The following is an 18,168-nucleotide window of genomic DNA, read 5'->3' as shown; positions in this document are numbered from 1 at the left end:
CAGTTCCCTGCACTAAGACTTATAGACTCCCACCACACATCTTTGCTACCTACAAGAGTTCTTCTGTTCTCCATTCATCCGGGTGACAGGGTAGTTGCTATCTGCATCTTCATAATATCCATCTTCTATTGAGTTGGGGGGACTGGAGCTATCTGTAGATAAAGCGGATAGGACATTTGGACAGCTGCACAAAGAAAGATTTCCAGTCTGTAGCAGAGAGGCTTCTGTTGGAAGGTGGTGCTGAGATGTACTGCAAATTCAGAGCCTTTGCACTGGGCTAACTTTGGAGAGACTATACAGAAAAGCTTTTACTGCCGGTGACATCATAAAAAGAGACAGGTAATGCAAGGGGGGGGGGACAAAAGAGCTCTATAAAATCATCTCCTTGCACCTGCCCACATGGCTACTAGACACCACAGCAGAGAGCACCAAGTGACACAGTTCCCCAGTTCCTGTTTGGGAAAAGCCTACTGGTTCTTGATGATTCTCTGATACTTCCCATTCATGCACTGATGTGGAACCCACTCCTGCCCCTTCCTCCATTCCCTCCCCCCCCCCCCCCGCCGCTTCAGTGCACAGGACAGGCTGTCTCTCTAGAACCAAAACCTGCTCTTCCTCACTTCTCTCCACAGCCTCCCGAATTCTGGGCTTGGCTGAGGCAGGCCTTTCCTACGATCTTGGATGGCACTCCTCACTCATTCCTGAAGCTGCTCACAGGGCCTATGCCATGAGACACCCCACTTTCCAAGCAATTGTTTTAATTTCTATGTTCATACCCAGGGAGTATGGTTTAGAAAATATTTTGGAGGGCCACCAGGACTACACAGTCTTGAAAACTAGAGCAGGTGTTAGGTTCATTTCTGGGCCCTCCCCTAATCTGTCAGGCAAGCTGAGAGAAAGACAGTTCTTAGACAGGCCCTTCACATTCCTGCCACTCAGGGTTTATTAATACATTTCCTGGCTTGTCTGTGCAAACAACTGCTTGTGACATCTGACAGACCAGGGAGGGCAGGGAAGCAGGAAAAGGAGTGTGGCACTCCCCCCACCCCCCCCCACCACTCCCGTATAATGCTCTTCCTCCCTGGGGCATGCATATTATAAGCCTGTCACTTGTCAGATCCCTAGGAGGAGCCTTTGTTTTCTTAGGCTGATATGGGAGTGCTTGAAAACAAAGCTGTGCCAAGACTGAGACAGCTGGCTGTTTCTCTCCCCCCTCTCACCAGAGACACTTACTGTGGGAGGTGATGTACTCGGGGGTTTTGCCTGGGCCCAGTGGCAGAGCTTCCTCATAGTAATCTTCAGGGGGAGGGGTCGTTGGCAAAGGTGGGGGTGGCTCTCCAGAAACCTGTGGGGGGGGGGAAGGGAAGGAAGGGCAGGTGTGTTGTGCTATTTGAACATGACCACATATTTAAAAACTTTAGTGATAGGATACATTCAAACAAACATGTCTAATATTCTGGCCATGCTGATCGCTCTCTGCTTATATGTCTAATGTCTAAACTGCCATGGGCCAGCAGTGCTAGGAAAGGCAGCTAAAAGTCTAACAAACAAATAAAATAAATGTCTGTGTAAGCAGGGTTGTTGTTGTTAGGTGCAAAGTCATGTCCGACCCATTGCAACCCCATGGACCATGATCCTCCAGGCCTTCCTGTCCTCTACCAGTACCTAACGTTACTTCAGGGGGCTCATAGGAAAGAAGGGGCCCATTTTTGGCAAATCAGAAAATGAAAGGCTTATCCAAAAAGGTTCAGACCACTGAACTATTTCCCAAGACCACATGGATTTCACCAACAATTTGAGGGTAGTATAGAGAGCTTGGAGGAGTGTTCAGAGACAGCAGGCAGGCTGCCAAGGTCCTTTCAGCACAGGGAATAAAGTTACTTCATCTTGACCAGGGTCTTTTTGTCTGTGTTTGTGTGTGTCTGGCTGTGCATTACAAAATCCCCCTGGGAGCATGGGCAGTGACTTCTTAAAATGGCTAGCAGGATGGCTAGCAACAAGAACTGCTCAAACCAGGCCAAGAAACAGCCTACTCCTTCTCTACTCAAAATGTAGGTTTCTAACTATCTCCATCCTCTTTTTGAACAGACCTGGCAATCTGCCCCCAAACTCACCAGTGGGCTACAGAGAGACATAAATAAGAGTTGAAATAATATACATACATTATTTCTTTTATCCTATTATCCCCTTCAGAGTAAGCAATGCAAAAAGCCATCTAGTGGGGCAACTATGGAATGCCTGCTCAGAACAACTTTCTCTTTTAAAGCCTTCAACTTTCTATTTTAAAAGAACGATTCTGTGTCTCCTACCTCACCCAGCATACTTCTATAACTGCACCTGCCTCTCTGCATAGAGGCATAGACCGTTTATGCACTGGGAAGTTCACTGGCCCAGCTCCCATGCAGGAGCACAAATTGGGGGAGGATGAGGCGCACCAGGCCAAATGCTCCCCCATGTGGGTGCAGGAAGAGGTGGGGCAACCTGCCATGAATAAAACTCCAGCCTGCAGCCTGGCATCAAACCTCCAGATCATAAATGGTCATAGAGAGCATATGCATTTTTAAAGAAAAGGACCAGGACATGAGCAGAAGTTCACTTATAATGTAATCATAAACAGAATCAAGCCTTTCTAAGCTCATTGACTCTAAGGGACACAGTTTAACTGCTAAGGATTGATTCAGGTAAGTAGTCACGTTGGTCTGAAGCAACAGAACAAAGTTTGAGTCCTCAGTAGTTTTCTGGCTGACTGCTTTAAGACCAACCAAGTTTTATTCAGGTTCTCAAAATATAAGTTTTTGTGTGCATGTATCTGCATGCACACCAAAGATTAAACCTTGGTTGGTCTTCAAGGTGCCACAGGACTCAAACTTTGTTTAGGATTGCATGCTCATCACTGAAATGTATATGGAAGGGAATGTAGCACCAGCATGCATGCTCACAATGCTTGCCAATGTGTTCTAACCCTAGCCATGAATCTACACGCAACACATGAAAAGTGAAATGAATGCCAAAACAATATACCCTGCGGTTGATGTGGAAAGTTGTATTTTGCACCCACCCTGTAACCTGCTTCTTATTTGATGACTTGTCAAAGGCTTTCACTACCATAGTCAACTGGTTGTTGTGTGTTTTCTGGGCTGTATGGCCATACTCTTGTAGTTTAATCCCTGATGTATCACTAGTAACTGTGGCTGGAAACTTCAGAGGTAGGACATGGCAAGATAGGAATCTCTCAATGCCAAAGTCCATTTTGAAGATGCTAACCACAGTTACTGGTGAAGTGTTAAGGACTAAACTACCAGACCACGGCCGCACAGCCCAGAAAACTCACAACAATCGGTGCTTCGTATTTGTTTCTTCTTCTCTACAGACCTAACAGAACTTTTTGATGTACTATCCAGCTCCATTCTAGACACTAAGCACCCAAGAGAGGTGTACCATAAAAAGCCACAAATAGTCCAAGTTGGAGTAATATAGAGCTGAGGTTGTTGCATCTTACATTTTTAGCTGACTGATTCCTGGAAAGCTTCAAGTTGATGCCTTCTTTAGCATCCCCATCGTCCTCTTGCATATCCTGAAGGTCACGCAGGTCACAGTCTGAAGGAACATTAGAAGCCAGACACTGAACAGTGTTACAGTGGAAGTGAATGTGCTGTCTCCCGTGGGTGCCAAAGCCTCCTCATTCTTAATTCTACTTACTGCTCTCCCTCTTACTATTTTTGCTTGCAACACTTCCAGTGATGTGTGTGTTTAGATCCTTTTCAATCACTAGCAAGGATGGGGGAAAGATTTTTTTTTTAGGCCCAAGTAAGGGGCTGCTTTCCAATTTGAAGGAGATCAGCAGCCTTCTGGGATTGGCTCATACAATTGTGCTGAGGACTTTCTTGATTCTCTGCCAATCTTGATTCTCTGCCATTCTGGACATTTGGGGAAATTAGAACTTGGTAGAAGGAACCATTACCATGGTACCTATGGCCAAACTATACTAGACTTGTAAATTGCTAAAAACATTGTTGGTCCAGGAGAAATACAAATCCCAGCCATGATGTTGGTGATGTAATTCTTGTTCCTGTACTTTTTAAGGCAGGTGCCTATACTTTGCATGCCTTTTTTGCTCTAGCAAAACTTCAAATAATTTAGGATTATTTGAGCTCTCTGCATTCAGAGAAATGGTGTTGTAGTAGAACTATTAATTCTTCTTCCTCAGCATTGTGGTTCCAATTCATAGCCTCCTCTCCACTTGACTTCTTTTTGTAACCAAATTAAATTTTTGGAGATTTGCGCATGCAGAGATTATGAAGAAAATGAGGTTTCTGTTTTAGGACTATCAAATTAGCATTGCTTCAGTTTGTCTTGCACATTTCCCCTGATATATTCCAAAATACTATATAAGCCAACAGGGTTGCTTGATAGCAACAGTGTAAATCAAGTGTATATTAATCTGGTAGGCATCTGAATTTAAAAAGCAGTTCAGTGCCATGTAGAGATGGACAGTCCTCTTCTATTGCAATAGATGAACTCTTGTTCCTACATAATTCCTTATGGAATTGTCACATGAGAATTATTAGAGGGACAGAAGGAAATTTATTTCTAGACTCATGCACAGAAGAGCACTATGGTTACTGCCACAGATTTATTCTGCAGAGCATAGACCCATAACCAGTTAGGTTGCCAGCTCTGGGCTGGGAAATACCTGGAGATTTTGGGGTGCAGCCTGAAAAGATCAGGGTTTGGGGAGGACAGGGACTTCCAAGCGGAATAACGCCATAGAGTCCACATTCCAAAGTGGCCATTTTCTTCAAATCAACTGTCACCCTGAGATCAGTTGTCATTCCAGGAGATTTCCAGCCATCAACTTGAAATCCAAATAACAAGTGATCCCAGACAAATGACCATTAAAACACATGTGGGAAACAGGAAATGTCTGGGTAAGAGACATTAAACTGGGGTAGCTCACAGTACATACCAAATTCTTCAAAAAGTGACTCCACAAAGCTAGTGCCATTGTGTAACGTTGCTGAGTTTGCATACATGTAATTTACCTCCTTCCCTGTAAGGCAGAAAAAGTATTATTACCAATGATGCATGAAAGACTGCTCGAGATCTGTGAATTTTCCTACTTTGCTTCAAGCCCACTTCACTCATACATGCCAAGTCTACTGGACCTTACCCTTGGTTTGCACCACGGTAAATATACTCACCTCTTATGTACCTAAATATTTTTAATATGAGCTGTAATAGTGGAGAAACAGTCTTTCTGAAACTGGTGTTTGCCATTACTGCTCTTTTCATGAAGGTGCCTCAGTAAACTTTCACGGAACCCTTTAGACACAGTTTGACAATTGTGGTTTCTTTGGAACATGGGTTTGAAAACCTCTGTTCCAGATCTATGGGGAAATGTAGAACCACAGATTTCCCCTCTGATAGGGGAATCCCAAACCTGAATCGCAAATGTTTCACCAAGTAAACTATAGGGTAGACCCAAAGGAACCAGAAGATGCAGTCTTTCATGTCTGATTCACAAAATCCAAATGGAGTTTTGATGAACTGCATTTATCAAAGTGGTTCCCTCCCCAAAGGAGGGAGGCTCTTGGATTTCAGCCAAAATAATTAGGTAGAGCCCATGTACTAACTCCATACAAGGAAAAGCACCATTGTTTCTAATATATCCTAAGCCAACAAATAATAAGAGAAAGAGCTGAGCAAGGAATACAAAGTAAGAATAAAAAGCCACCTTCTTCTCCCAGAAGTGGTCATACTGTGGACTCATTTTCAAGTGCTGCTGCTGAAGAGTAACATCTTCTGGATAATTTGAGTTGCCAGGTCCCCCATGGTCACCAGCAGGGGATGGGTGGGGATGGTGGTTGGGAAACTCCTGGAGATTTGGGGGTGGAGCCTGGGGAGGTCAGGTAGTTCAGTGGGGTACAATGCCATAGAGTCCACCCTCCAAAGCATCCATTTTACCCAGGGAAACTGATCTCTGTAGTCTGGTGGGCAGGAATTCCAGGGGATCCCCAGATCCCACCTGGAGGCTGAAATCCCTATGGGTATTATAGTAGAGGGATGACAGAGACACTGTCTGATGAGGGAGGAGAAGCCATTCATTCTTCCCATGGAAATCTCCTCTCTCAGCGGTCAGCCAGAAAACTACCGAGAACACATATTTCCTCAGGAAACAGAGCAATTCCTGTCCAGTTACAGCAGAGCCAAATATTCTCACTGTTTGGGGACGGAGAGGAGAGTTCAAGAGCTACAGGTGCCCCCCATCTCTCTCTCTCTCTCTCTCTCTCTCTCTCTCTCTCTCTCTCACACACACACACACACACACACACACACACACACACACTATGACTATAACATTTAATGGGCAGCCTGCTCCATTTCCTATTATTATGAAATCCATCCAATAATATCCTAAGAGGTAAAAGTGCTGCTATCTTCTTAGAAAATATGGGGTACTGAACGCTGAATGGGGGATATTATCCATCTTTGAAAGCCTGCTGTTTCATCTGCCATGCACAGAAAGCTTTCATAAATATTGAGAAGAGTTTCACCTGTACCCACAGGGCACAGATAAATCAAAAAGGGTAGTGCAGGGAGCTCTTGCCAAGGACTGTTTAATGCTTGTTAATTTCTTCTCCTCAAGGTCAGATGGAGGACACCCTTTGAAGGGAATGCTCCACCAGAGGGAGTCATAATAAAGGGCTAAACTCAGCATTATGAAAAAATAACTATTAAACAAAGAATCAGGAGCAGGTGGAATACTTAGACCCCACAATATCATAGGTGCAACATCCTATTTTACTTTCTTCATAATAAAAAGCACAGCCAAAGAAGGAGACTCCCCTTTTTGCAAAGCTAAACAACACTTTACATCCTGCCCTTGTTTCTATATATACAGCAAGTGCTATCCTTTAACCTCTGAGGAGAGCCTTATTGGTGACTTGAACTAGAGCTCAGACACTTGAATTAGTAGCTTCTTCCATTCAGTGTTCAAACAGAACAAAGAACACCATCCATAAAACAGAAAGTGCTGGGTTGTGTGGACTCAGTTTATTCCTCAAGGCCAGGTAATAAAAGGAGAATATTTTAACCCTTCAACATCCACTAATTTTTTCTTTGAGAGCCAGCTTGGTATAGTGGTTAAAGAGCAGAGGCCTCTAATCTGGAGAACTGGGTTTGATTCTCCACTCCTCCTCCACATGCAGCCAGCTGGGTGACTTTGGGCCAGTTGCAATTCTCTCAGAGCTCTCTCAGTCTAGCCAGCCTCACAGGGCATCTATTGTGGGTAGAGGTAGGGTAGGTGATTGTAAGCTGCTTTGGGACTCCTTTAGTTAGTAAAAAGAGGGGGGGGGTACAAAGAACAGTTCTTCCATTCAAAACAGACTCCCTGCTTTCTACCTTACAAAACGTAAGGCAAATTATAATATTAAAAGAACAAACCCCATAAAATACAAATAATTAAAATGGCAATTTAGAACCAATAAATAGAGGAGGTTAAATTAATCAAATGCAACCCCATATAAAACCATATTTAGCTGCCTCCTAAAGATCAAAAGTGGACCAGGCACTTCTTGGGGAGTTATTCCATAACTGTGGGCTGCCACCCAAAAAAGCTTCTTTCCTGTGCACATCAGACCAGCTTCTTTCATTGTTGGGACAGTCAGGAGGGCCTCTCCCTGTGATCTCAATTCCTGGATAGACATGTACTATTATTATTGTTAACATTTTAATGCATCCTCTCAGAAACACCTCCCTTAAAATGTCAACAACAAAGCTAGAATCATAGAATTATAGAGTTGGAAGGGACCTCCTGGATCATCTAGTGCAACCCCCAGCTGGAAGCCCATTTGCAATAAGTGAAACTCAATGGCAGCTGAAAGGTTAACAACCTCTCCTTTTCCTGCACAGCCCTGAGGCATACTGAGATTGCAGGAGCCTACAATTTGCATTTTATGAATGGAACCAAACATGTGATCTTCTAATCTCTTTGAACTGATAGGGATAAGGTTTCTTATCCCCAACAGACTTAAAGTCCTCTGAACCCATGGATTTAGCCCTGACCTGGATAGCCTAGGCTAGATCTTGGAACTATGGCTCAGCCATTCATCTGACATCTGATGATAATACTCACCTACCTTACAGAGCAGTTTTAATGTTTATAACAAGAAAAAGCCCATGAAGCACCTAAACAAACACTAAGCATTATTATTATTAAGAACCACATAAGATCAGAATCTGGGTAAGCTGTGACAGAAGAAGCAGCTGCATGGGACTCAATTAAGACAGAGGTCTTGGTGTGTGTGTGTGTGTGTGTGTGTGTGGAGTGGGGGAGAGAAGCACTTTGACCCTTCTACCTATGCAGATTTTTAAATAAAAACTGACCATCACCACAACCCTTGAGCTGCTCTCACTTGGTGTCACACCGTGGATTTGGCCCTATGCCTGGAATCCATTTCCTATGGGAAGAGTGCAGATAGATGTAGCCTTTTGCCTACAGAATCCTCCAGGACCATCCTGACAGGAACCCAAAGAACTCACCCACCCATTCCTTCACAGTTACAGCTTGTACATGAGTCCTTGACAGACTGAAGCCTATATTTACACCAGGGAAAGAATGGAGAGCTTCCCTCAGGCAGAGTTGCCAGAATCTACCAAGGTACAGTGTTGATTTAGTGACACACATCTGCTTTTTTATATCTCTTCATAAAATATTGTATATATATTCTTATAAGCACTCTGTTAATATACTGTAGTTTTGATTCTGCAGGTCCATGGCAGTAAGAAATTACTGATTGGTTCGTTGATTTCCCTTGTACATTAGAGTTGATTGGCTCTTAAAAATGGCACAAATAGCAGAAGGAAAGAGATAAGGAAAGGGTTGATGAGCAGGAATAAAAATAGAAGCAAGACTTTCTGACCTGCGGGGGGCTGCAGTTTCTGTAAGATGTTTGAGACTGCTGTTTTCTTCTCCTTTGCAGTGGAGCTCAGGTATTCGTGGTCCAACAACTTGAGGAGTACATTAAGCTCTGGAAGTAGTTGATCCAACACTGTGGGCAAAAAAGGGAAGGGCACACCATCAGAGTCTAGCCACTTTACCAGTGCCGTGTAGAATTTAAGAAATGAACTAGTAGATAAAAGAATGCCAGAAGGGGAAGAAAGAGAAAAATCAATTCTGGGCTTCCCTGATTAAGGTTGTCAGGTTGTACATTAGATGCTCCCTTTCAATGCAGGGCTTTTATGCTAGCTCATACCAATGCCTTCCCTTCTAAGGTCCTGTTTGGAAGGTACCGCCATATCCCTTTGCACGAGAGGCTTTGCCCCTGTGGTATGGGCTTGCCTAATACAATACAGTATATAATTTTAGAATGCCCTTTTCATAAAGTATCCCGATGGAGATTTCTCTCAACCATCCTGCAGAACAAGAATAATGAAAAGGGACTGTGTGCCAGCTCCTTTTAAATGACAGTGACCCAGATATTACAAAGGTGGTTGCCAAATTTTTAGAGGATATTATTAAGGCTAGTTCTAAATTGTTTTCTTAAAATTGTTTATCTGTTCTTTTATACTGCATGATGATGTTGTGATTTTGTGTCCATCTTTCCATATATACTGTCTGTACATATTTTATATGCCAGCCGGCTCAAGGCTGACTCAGCCTTCCATCCTTCCGAGGTCAGTAAAATGAGTACCCAGCTTGCTGGGGGGTAAAACAGTAATGACTGGGGAAGGCACTGGCAAACCACCCCGTATTGAGTCTGCCATGAAAATGCTAGAGGGCGTCACCCCAAGAGTCAGACATGACCCGGTGCTTGCACAGGGGATACCTTTACCTTTTTTAAAGGTTTTGATTGATTGTCAGGTTGTCATCAAGAGAAGGTGCCAGTACCTGTAAATTTAGAGACAACCTGCCAACATTGTACACCCCACCCCATTTCTCCAGCATCCTCTCTTCTACTTGATGGAACCAGCAGAGTGACAGGTCCCCTGGATGAATGGAGTGGGACATGCAGCATTGGCAGCCATATGCAGTGTATTCAGGCATATGGATCTGTATTCAGCCACACATTTCAAAGGATTAAGAGGAGATTATGGTTTCCACCAATTCCTCTCTCCCACATTGCCCCGGCATTGTTCCTATGGCCTACTGAACAACAGAACGAAATTTTGGGGCATTAAACAGGCTGCGGCAGAAGGGGGGACATCAGTGGAAACTGCAGCCCATCTAAAGTGCCCTTAACTGTTTGGAATAGAGTGTTTGGAGTGGACAATGGTACCATCTCTGGTATGTGATCTGACAACTTTTTACCTTTACTTGTGACACAAGGAACTAGAAAAACTAGACCAGAGATTATTTTAATAGGATGCACAACTTTTGACAACATCTTTTAGAGTTAGGCAATAATGAAATAATATTTTCTGGGTATTGAAGAAAAGTTTTTAAATCTAAAGGCCTCCATCTCCAACAGAACAAAGGACCTCAGTACAATATTATTAATGCCAAGTCTACACATCCACCTGCTTTAAGCAACCACCAGATCATAACAATGTATGTAGTTTGGGAAGAAGCCAAGACATGTTAAAGAGGAAAAAACCAGTTGAAGCATAGTTGCTGGCTTCGTTCACTAAATGAAAAGGCCTAACTGTAAGGTCTACATAAATAAGGTAGGAATATCAGTTTATTTTGATGAGTAATGAATTATAAGGTTGTTTCCTAGAGCTGACAGTTTTTAAACAGGTCCCTCTAGCTGTCCTTTTAATATCAACTAGATCAGCAGAAATGACCAGGGTTGTTTTTTTTTTAGCTCCATGATATGAACATCTACATTTATGTTTTAAATATCACTTAAACTAAGGGCATTTCCTCCTATGCTAGTGGCCATCTTTTTGTCCCCCTCCATGGCAGGTACATAAGAAGAAGAATCTTGGGTTTTTTGGCTCCCAGAGGAATGCCCTCAAATAAGTGGAAGATTTCATAAGGACAGTAGCCTTCCCTCTGCCTGAATTTCCCTCAAGACAATTACTTTTGGAATCTTTCTACAAAGTAACTTTCCTTGCAGGACCACAGTCACATGTGCCATGCTCAGCCAGAACATTTATATAATTATATTTGTATACCGCCGCTCTATCAAAAGCAGACTCATGGTGGTTCACAACATAAGACAATAAAACGTCAACCATAAAACCATTTAAAACATCTTAACATTATCACAATGAAACAATAAACACCCCAAACTTAATAAAATCATGATGGCAGTAATTTTTTTAAAATAAGTACTGTGAAGAGAGACAGAAAGAGATCTCCCTAAAATTATTCTGGAACAGTGCCAGTTACATGCCCTCATGCATCTGGCCTCACTGCTGACAATCTGCATCCTATAATTATTCTATGTGTTTCAGAATTTACAACAGCTAAATGGAGTGGCTGACTGACAGAAAGAGGAAGATTGCTTCCCTTACAATCCACTCAGGTTGCTCGTTCCTTTGCACATCCACTAGTGACACCGTGCAGGTTACATCATAATATGGCCACCCACCATAAGATTGTACACTTTGTAAGTGTTCTGCTTTGTGTAAAAAGATTCCAGCGTGTAGCTGAGTTAGTCTGAAGAAGCAGAACAATGGTTGTGTCCAGTGACACTTTTAAGACCAGCAAAGTTTTATTCAAGGTATGAGCATTCGTGTACTGAAGAAGTGTGTTTGTACACGAAAGCTTATCTTTAAACTGCTCCTGCGGAGTGGTATAAATAAAACAGTAAGCCCTAAGGGGGAGGTGAAAGGGTGGGTCCTGTCTGTGATGAAAACTCGGAGGGCCAAATCAGGAGCTGCAAAGTGTCACTCCAGGGCCAAGCGGCCAATTAGGAGCCACGCGAAGCCCAGCTCCCCATTGGCTGCTTGGCCCGGCCTCGCTTGGGCTGGCTGGGGACTCGCCGCACATAACGAGAAGCAGCTTTCCCCGATGGTGAGTCCTCCCGCTGGCTTCCCTTTGCCCTCGGGAAAGGAGCAGGGATACCATGTCGAAGATGCAGCGTCCCAGCTCCTTTCCCGCTCGGCATCCCTTGCCACTGGGGAAAGGAGCAGGGACACTGCGTCGAAGGCATGGCATCCCTGCTCCTTTCCCACCTCCCCAACATCCGCCTTCGCTGGGCAGCGTGTGTCTGTGGCCCTTCTTTCCTGTCCAGCAGCCGCCGCCCAGGCCCGCACACCCCGAGGCCTTCCCAGGGCCTGTCGTGCCACCGAGAGAGGCTCCGCACGGCCTGCGGCTACTGGAAGGGAGATGAGCCCCGCAGCCCTGTGTGTCCCGGCGAAGGCAGCTGGTGGGGGGGAACAAAGGCTTCGCCGGGAACAGCGGCTACCGGCAAGGCCCGCCCACACCGCCCAAAGCCTACCGCAGTCCCACACAAAGGCTTCGACGGTCCCACCCTGCCACCCAAGCCTGCGCCAGACACGTGGAGCCTCCCTGCATGGCCTAACAAGCCCCTTGAAGCCTTTATTTTAAAATAAAATGGGCTTTCCCCCTCGTACCTTGAATAAAACTTTGTTGGTCTTAAAGGTGCTACTGTTCTGCTGCTCTGTGTAGGTTAGAGAAATAGTTTCAGAAGAACAAACAGAGAGAAGCTAGCAATTAATTTCTGAAACAAGCACCTTTGTTCAGCTTGTTTTAACTTGACATCTTGATAGGTGTTGCTTAGGAGGCTGCCTCACCCTCAGATTCTGGCATGCCCTCTGTGGTTTAGAAATACCTTTCTGCTTGGAAGGCAGTCTCTGTGCTTCTTCCCTGACCGGGCACCAGTTTGTTTGCTATGGCTACTGGTAGGGAAAGAAAGCACCCAGTAGTAAAAAATGATCACCATCTTATATATTTATTTCACTCCAACCTAATAAGCCACTGGCTGCTTGCCTAATGAACTCTTGATACATTATCGGCTATCCACTCCTGAATATTTCAATAACTTGGCAGTAATACAGCCATCTATTTCATTGACATGATTGGAACCATAACAGTATCCAGATGCTTAACACACCGAATGCTTCACAGATTATCTAAATAGATCTTGCGATCTCATGAAAGAGGAGTGGAAAGAAATAAAATGAAATAAAGACAAGGACAGTAGGTTACCACTTTCAGGATGATTGGTTTCATGTCCCATTGTTTTGTTGTTCTGACAGGGCTAATAAAGCATCCCACATTGGCCAGTTTTCATACTAATTTGTTTTAATGTATAATGAAACATTGGTCTGACCTGAAGGGCAAAGTCATCCAAGGATGGTTCGGTCACGCCTCTGTTCACTCAGGTAGGGCTATTCAAATTCAAATGAATTGTGTGGCCTTATCTGGGTGACCAAGGACTGGCATTTCTAGTTCGTACCAAGCTCCTTTGCCGGTAGACTGCCAGTCCTGAAACATCATGTCCGAAAGTCGTGAGGGCCATAGCTGCCTAGCTCAAACAGCTTGTCTGCTTGGCATTTCTTTGGGCGTTGAGTCTCCTATTCCACTTGTGTTTCCTTGATTTTTTGGTGGCAGAAAGTGGATGACTTCACCCCACCAAAGAGAAGAAACCTTCAGGTTTCAGTGGGGGAAGTAATCCAAGGATGATTAGCCATGCCCAAGCTATGTACTCCAGGGTGGGAAGCAAAAATCGCCCTGGTAACCCAGTCAGTTTGCCACATGATGAAGGACCCACCTGCCAAAACACACCTCTTCCAAGGTGCCCTGGTCCATCTTATAGTGCTTCACAAAAGTCGAAAAGGATAATCATGTAGCTGCTCTGCAGATCTCTTCCACTGGGGCCTTGGTGGGAAACACAGCCAAGGTGACAGCTGCACTAGTGGAGTGAGCCGTCACCCTCAGTGGAGGACGCCACCCCAAGACCTTGTAAGCCTTGTGAATAGAGTCGTAGCCAACACATGATGGAAGACTTAGAAACAGCCTTTCCCAAATTCTGTGGGCTATAGGAAACAGAGAGTCAGAAAGCCTAAAGGGTGCTGTCCTCCTCAAATCCGCAGCACCCTGCAGACATCCAGTGCACGATGCCGACGCACAATGGCCACAGAGCGCAGAAGAAGCGCAAGGTTGCTAGCTCGATGTCAGTGTAGAACAGACACAGCTGATGCAGCTTCAGAGGAGAGTGATTGATGTCCCAGCTGGAATCACTCAGCTCATTAGCAGGGCTGCTTTTAGGCAGGGATGCAGCAGCATTTTGCCGTGGTTGCAATCTGTGCAGAAACCCTCCCGTCCAGCTTAGATTCCTTTTGCTCTGCAAACTCCTGCGTGATTTACCATCAGCTTCCCTGACCATGAGATATAGCTCTCGACTTCGCTCCTGGTAACTGGACCGGCTTTGACGAATACCCTGCTTATCTGGATCCTTACTTTGGTTATCCCTCGACCACTCTTCACCTCGCCCCAACTCTGTTTGCTTTGGTACATGTAACGATCCTGACTGGGCACTGACCTTGCTCTTGTGTGGTGTCTCAGACTTGGCTCTGCAGCCAAGGCACCTCCCGCCCAGCTGCCACTGGATGTGGCCAGATAGGGCAGCACATCCAGATTGGGCCACTCTCTTTCCTTGTGGTCTTTTGGATTAGGGTAGAAGGAAGGCAAGGTGAGCCCCTGACTTCTGTGGATCACTGAATTCATCTTCAAGGGGGGGGGGTCTGCGGGGGGATCAAAGGAGGGATCTGTGAACAGAGTCACAGTGCCTTCTCGGATGGTGTAGCTTTCCTGCTGGACAGCACAGCTATCTCTGGCACCCAGCATGCTGATGTCACAGGCACCAGATAGACAACCTTCCAGGTCAAAAACTTGAGCTCCGTTCCCTGCAGGGGTTCACATGGTGTCCTTGTCAGTGCCTTTGGCACTGTGGACAGCTTCCAAGAAGGGAAATGATGTTGTGCCAGAGGGCCTTGATGAATCGTTTGATGTACTTGCTAGAACTCCTATTTCATCTGTGTCCCAGAGTCACACTGAGTGCAGCAACCTGTCATTTCAAGTTATTTGGATGCAGGCCCCTGTTCCAGGCATCAAACAGGAACCATACCACATCAGTGTCCGTCAGCTCTAAGGGATTCACCTAGTGTAGCGCTGCCCATCATCTGAATGCCAGCCAGGTATGGTTGTAGGTGCACTTAGTTGCTGGCTGGTAGAACTGCAGCATGACCTCGACAATTTTCTTAGAGAAACCCCAACTTTCTAAATCCTGCCTCTCAACCTCCAGGCCGTCAGCTGAAACCATTCTGGGTCTGGATAAGACACTGGCTCCTGGAGATGATTGGTACCAAGGATCCTCAGTTGCCATGAGGCCAGAGAATCAAGGATGGCAAGGCCAAAAGGGAGACACTAGAATGACCTGTGCCTGTTCTATCCAGATCCTGCTGACTAAGCAGCTGACTAAGCAGCTAATTAGTGAGATGGGGGGATGTATAGCAGCCCCATTGTCCAGTGGTGAGTCAGGGCATCCATCCCTACTGTCAGGGGATCAGCGAACTGGGACAGGAACCGGGGTACCTTTCAATTTCTTGCTGACATCATGCGGTTGAGACATGGCAGAGACGTCATGAGGTTGAGACATGGCAACATGGTCCACCAGGAGCAAGGACATCAGGAGCAAGAAGTGGGTGTTGAGCCCCCACTCCCCCAGATCCAGTTCCTGCCTGCTCACCCCCCTGAGGTGTTCTGCCCTGAGGCCTGCAAGGTGTACCTCTGCCCAGCGGAGCAGCCTTGTTGCTTTGTCAAAGAGCATTCTTGGCCATGTTCCCCCCCTGGCAGCTGATGTGCGCCTTGGTGGACATGCTGTCAGTTCACACGAAGACATAATGGCCCTGTAGCCTGTGGTGAAAAGCTGTCAGAGCTCTCTAGACTGCTCGTAGTTCCAGCCAGTGGATGCTGTGCCCGGACTAGGCCCAAGTCCTCTCTCGCTGGCATCCATGGTGACCACCACCAAAGATTGAAGAAGTGCTCCAAGTTGTTGGGATGCACCCACCATCTGAGCTTGGCCTTGAGTTCCTCCAGCAGCTGGACTGCTTTATGCACCTTCCATGCTATTGCAGCCTGGTGGGGGAGAAGTGTCCACTGGAATGGTCTAATGAGGAATGATCCCCATGGCAGTAAGTCGATTTTTGAGAACAGCAGGCCCTGCACTTGAGAACAGCAGGCTGCGAGATGCTTCAGGGGTGATGAGGTGGCAGCTAACAGGTTCCGGATGAGACTGATAATCTTGACCTGCTTTTTGAAAGGAAGAAAAACTGTGGCCTGGATAGTGTCCAAAGAGGCCAATGCAGAACACCTTCCTGGAGTTGCCCATTCTTTCCTCATAGCTCTCTCATAATGGCGGAGAAAGGATGAGATGCACTGGAGTTGGGGTGGATCTTTGAAGAGGCGGTCATCCAAATCCACCCCCTGAGAGAGCTCAGGTTCTTCTGAAGGTTCTGGGGAAACTGGATATTTTATAGTAGCCAACACCTTACTCAGGATATGCTGAAGTTGTTCCATGCAGAAAAGCCTGGTGGACAATTCCTGTGGGAACTGTGGGAACTGGATATTTTATAGAAGCCAAATCTTTCTCAGGATATGCTGAAAATGTTCCAGGCAGAAAAGCCTGGTGGACAACTCCTCTGGTCCAGATAACTTGCCCTCCTCCCTATCAGAGAACAAATCAGTAGACAAAGGAGGATGAGGAGGATGCTCCGCTTCGCCAAAATCAGACTAACAGAGTCCAGTTCCAAATCCTCATCATTGTGCTCCACCTCCTCCTCATCAGCCAGAGCACTGAACTGACACCATAAGAGCTGTAGTGAGACCCATCACCCTCTTGGCAGGAGGGGATGTTTGGCCACTGTCCACTGTCCACTGAGTCTTCCCAGTAAGCCCAGAACCCCTGACTGGATTGGCCTTTCTGTCAGCCTGATGTGGAACAGCCCCCAGAGCCCTGTGGTGGACCAGCTGCCTGGGATGGGGAGAGTTGGCAAATATCCCCCCCCCCATGCTGGCAAAAAGGACCAAAAATTGCCATATGGGGCTTAGTTATATCCCTGGAACCCGGGGTCTAGAGGTGGCATAGATGGTGGCATGGAACCTGGGGCTGGTGGGAAAGGTGACGGCTCTGCCAGGAGCTGTTGAGGCAGGGGAATGCAGTTTAGAAAGGGGGACATGCCAGAGATGGCTGCTGGCACAGACAGTAGTGTCCTGCTACTGCCACGGCAGCTCTGGCTGCCACCTGAAAACACTAGCCAGCTCAATTGCGGGAGGGGCAAAGGCAGACATTAAGGTAGCCCCAGCCTGGGCCTGCCTCGGAGGGGCCTCTGCCAGTGTCATTGGGAGCCAACCCGATGAGACAGCCCTGCCTGGAGCTGAAGGAGAGGCTGCGGTAGGAGCAGGAACCGCCATTACAGCGGGCATCACCATCTTGAAGGAGGGAGCCATGGAAGAGATAGGTGCCACCCTTCCTGTGGCGCCACCACTGCCGAGTCTGGTGGTACTGCCGAGCTTCCTGCCCACTTTCCCTGGCCCCTGGTCAAACCTCCCTTGGCCTTTGTGGGTGCTTTACCGGAAATGCTCCCCTTCCCTTTCTTGGGACCGTTCCCAGACCTGGGAAGGTCTCAGACTCCTGGGCCCGCATCCCAGTCCCAGGAACCATGAGGCTCTCGCCCACGGGGCACACCGGCTCTCCTGCAGTCCCATGGCATTTAGCATCTCTGAAGTCATCCAGAGGAGCACAGACCCAGAGCCTCAGGAACTATGCTCAGTGGGGCTGCCCACTGCAGCCCTGCACATGACATAGATTGCTGTTCCCACCTGGGTGTCTCGGGCAGGAGTTCAGTGCAGTCATGGGAGTCCATCTTCTTGTGAGTTCCCAGACCAGCAGCCACCAGCTGGGACTCATAAGCTTGCTTTGGGTCTTTCTTCTGCTGCTTCTTAACTTCCATGGAGGGAAAATTCTTCTAGTAAAGGTAAGATAATGATTCTTCAAAAAAATGAGAGGAGCTAGCCACAAAGCTTACTACCCAAGTGAAGGGGCTATACAAAACTGGAAGGGCCAGTCCTTGGTCACCTTGATAAGGCCACACAATTCATAGAATCATAGAATCATAGAGTTGGAAGGGGCCATACAGGCCATCTAGTCCAACCCCCTGCTCAACGCAGGATCAGCCCTAAGCATCCTAAAGCAT

At 46.4% G+C, this 18,168-nt stretch overlaps 1 protein-coding gene across 2 annotated transcripts in view; it reads right to left on the bottom strand.

Annotated features, from left to right (window-relative positions):
- Positions 1–18,168, bottom strand: part of AFAP1L1 (actin filament associated protein 1 like 1) — an 87,649-nt gene that overhangs the window by 26,530 nt on the left and 42,951 nt on the right. For both annotated transcript variants that reach the window (XM_077327080.1, XM_077327079.1), the window contains exons 2-6: positions 8,922–9,050; positions 4,967–5,050; positions 3,500–3,597; positions 1,234–1,345; positions 54–152 (exon numbers count right to left, since the gene is read on the bottom strand). In XM_077327080.1, the coding sequence (XP_077183195.1) occupies positions 54–152; positions 1,234–1,345; positions 3,500–3,597; positions 4,967–5,050; positions 8,922–9,050 (522 nt within the window). The remainder of the gene's footprint in view (positions 1–53; positions 153–1,233; positions 1,346–3,499; positions 3,598–4,966; positions 5,051–8,921; positions 9,051–18,168) is intronic.

Source organism: Paroedura picta, chromosome 3, assembly GCF_049243985.1.
Source record: "Paroedura picta isolate Pp20150507F chromosome 3, Ppicta_v3.0, whole genome shotgun sequence".
In the NCBI taxonomy this organism is placed as follows: Eukaryota; Metazoa; Chordata; class Lepidosauria; order Squamata; family Gekkonidae; genus Paroedura; species Paroedura picta.
This window is presented reverse-complemented; position numbering and strand designations above follow the sequence as displayed.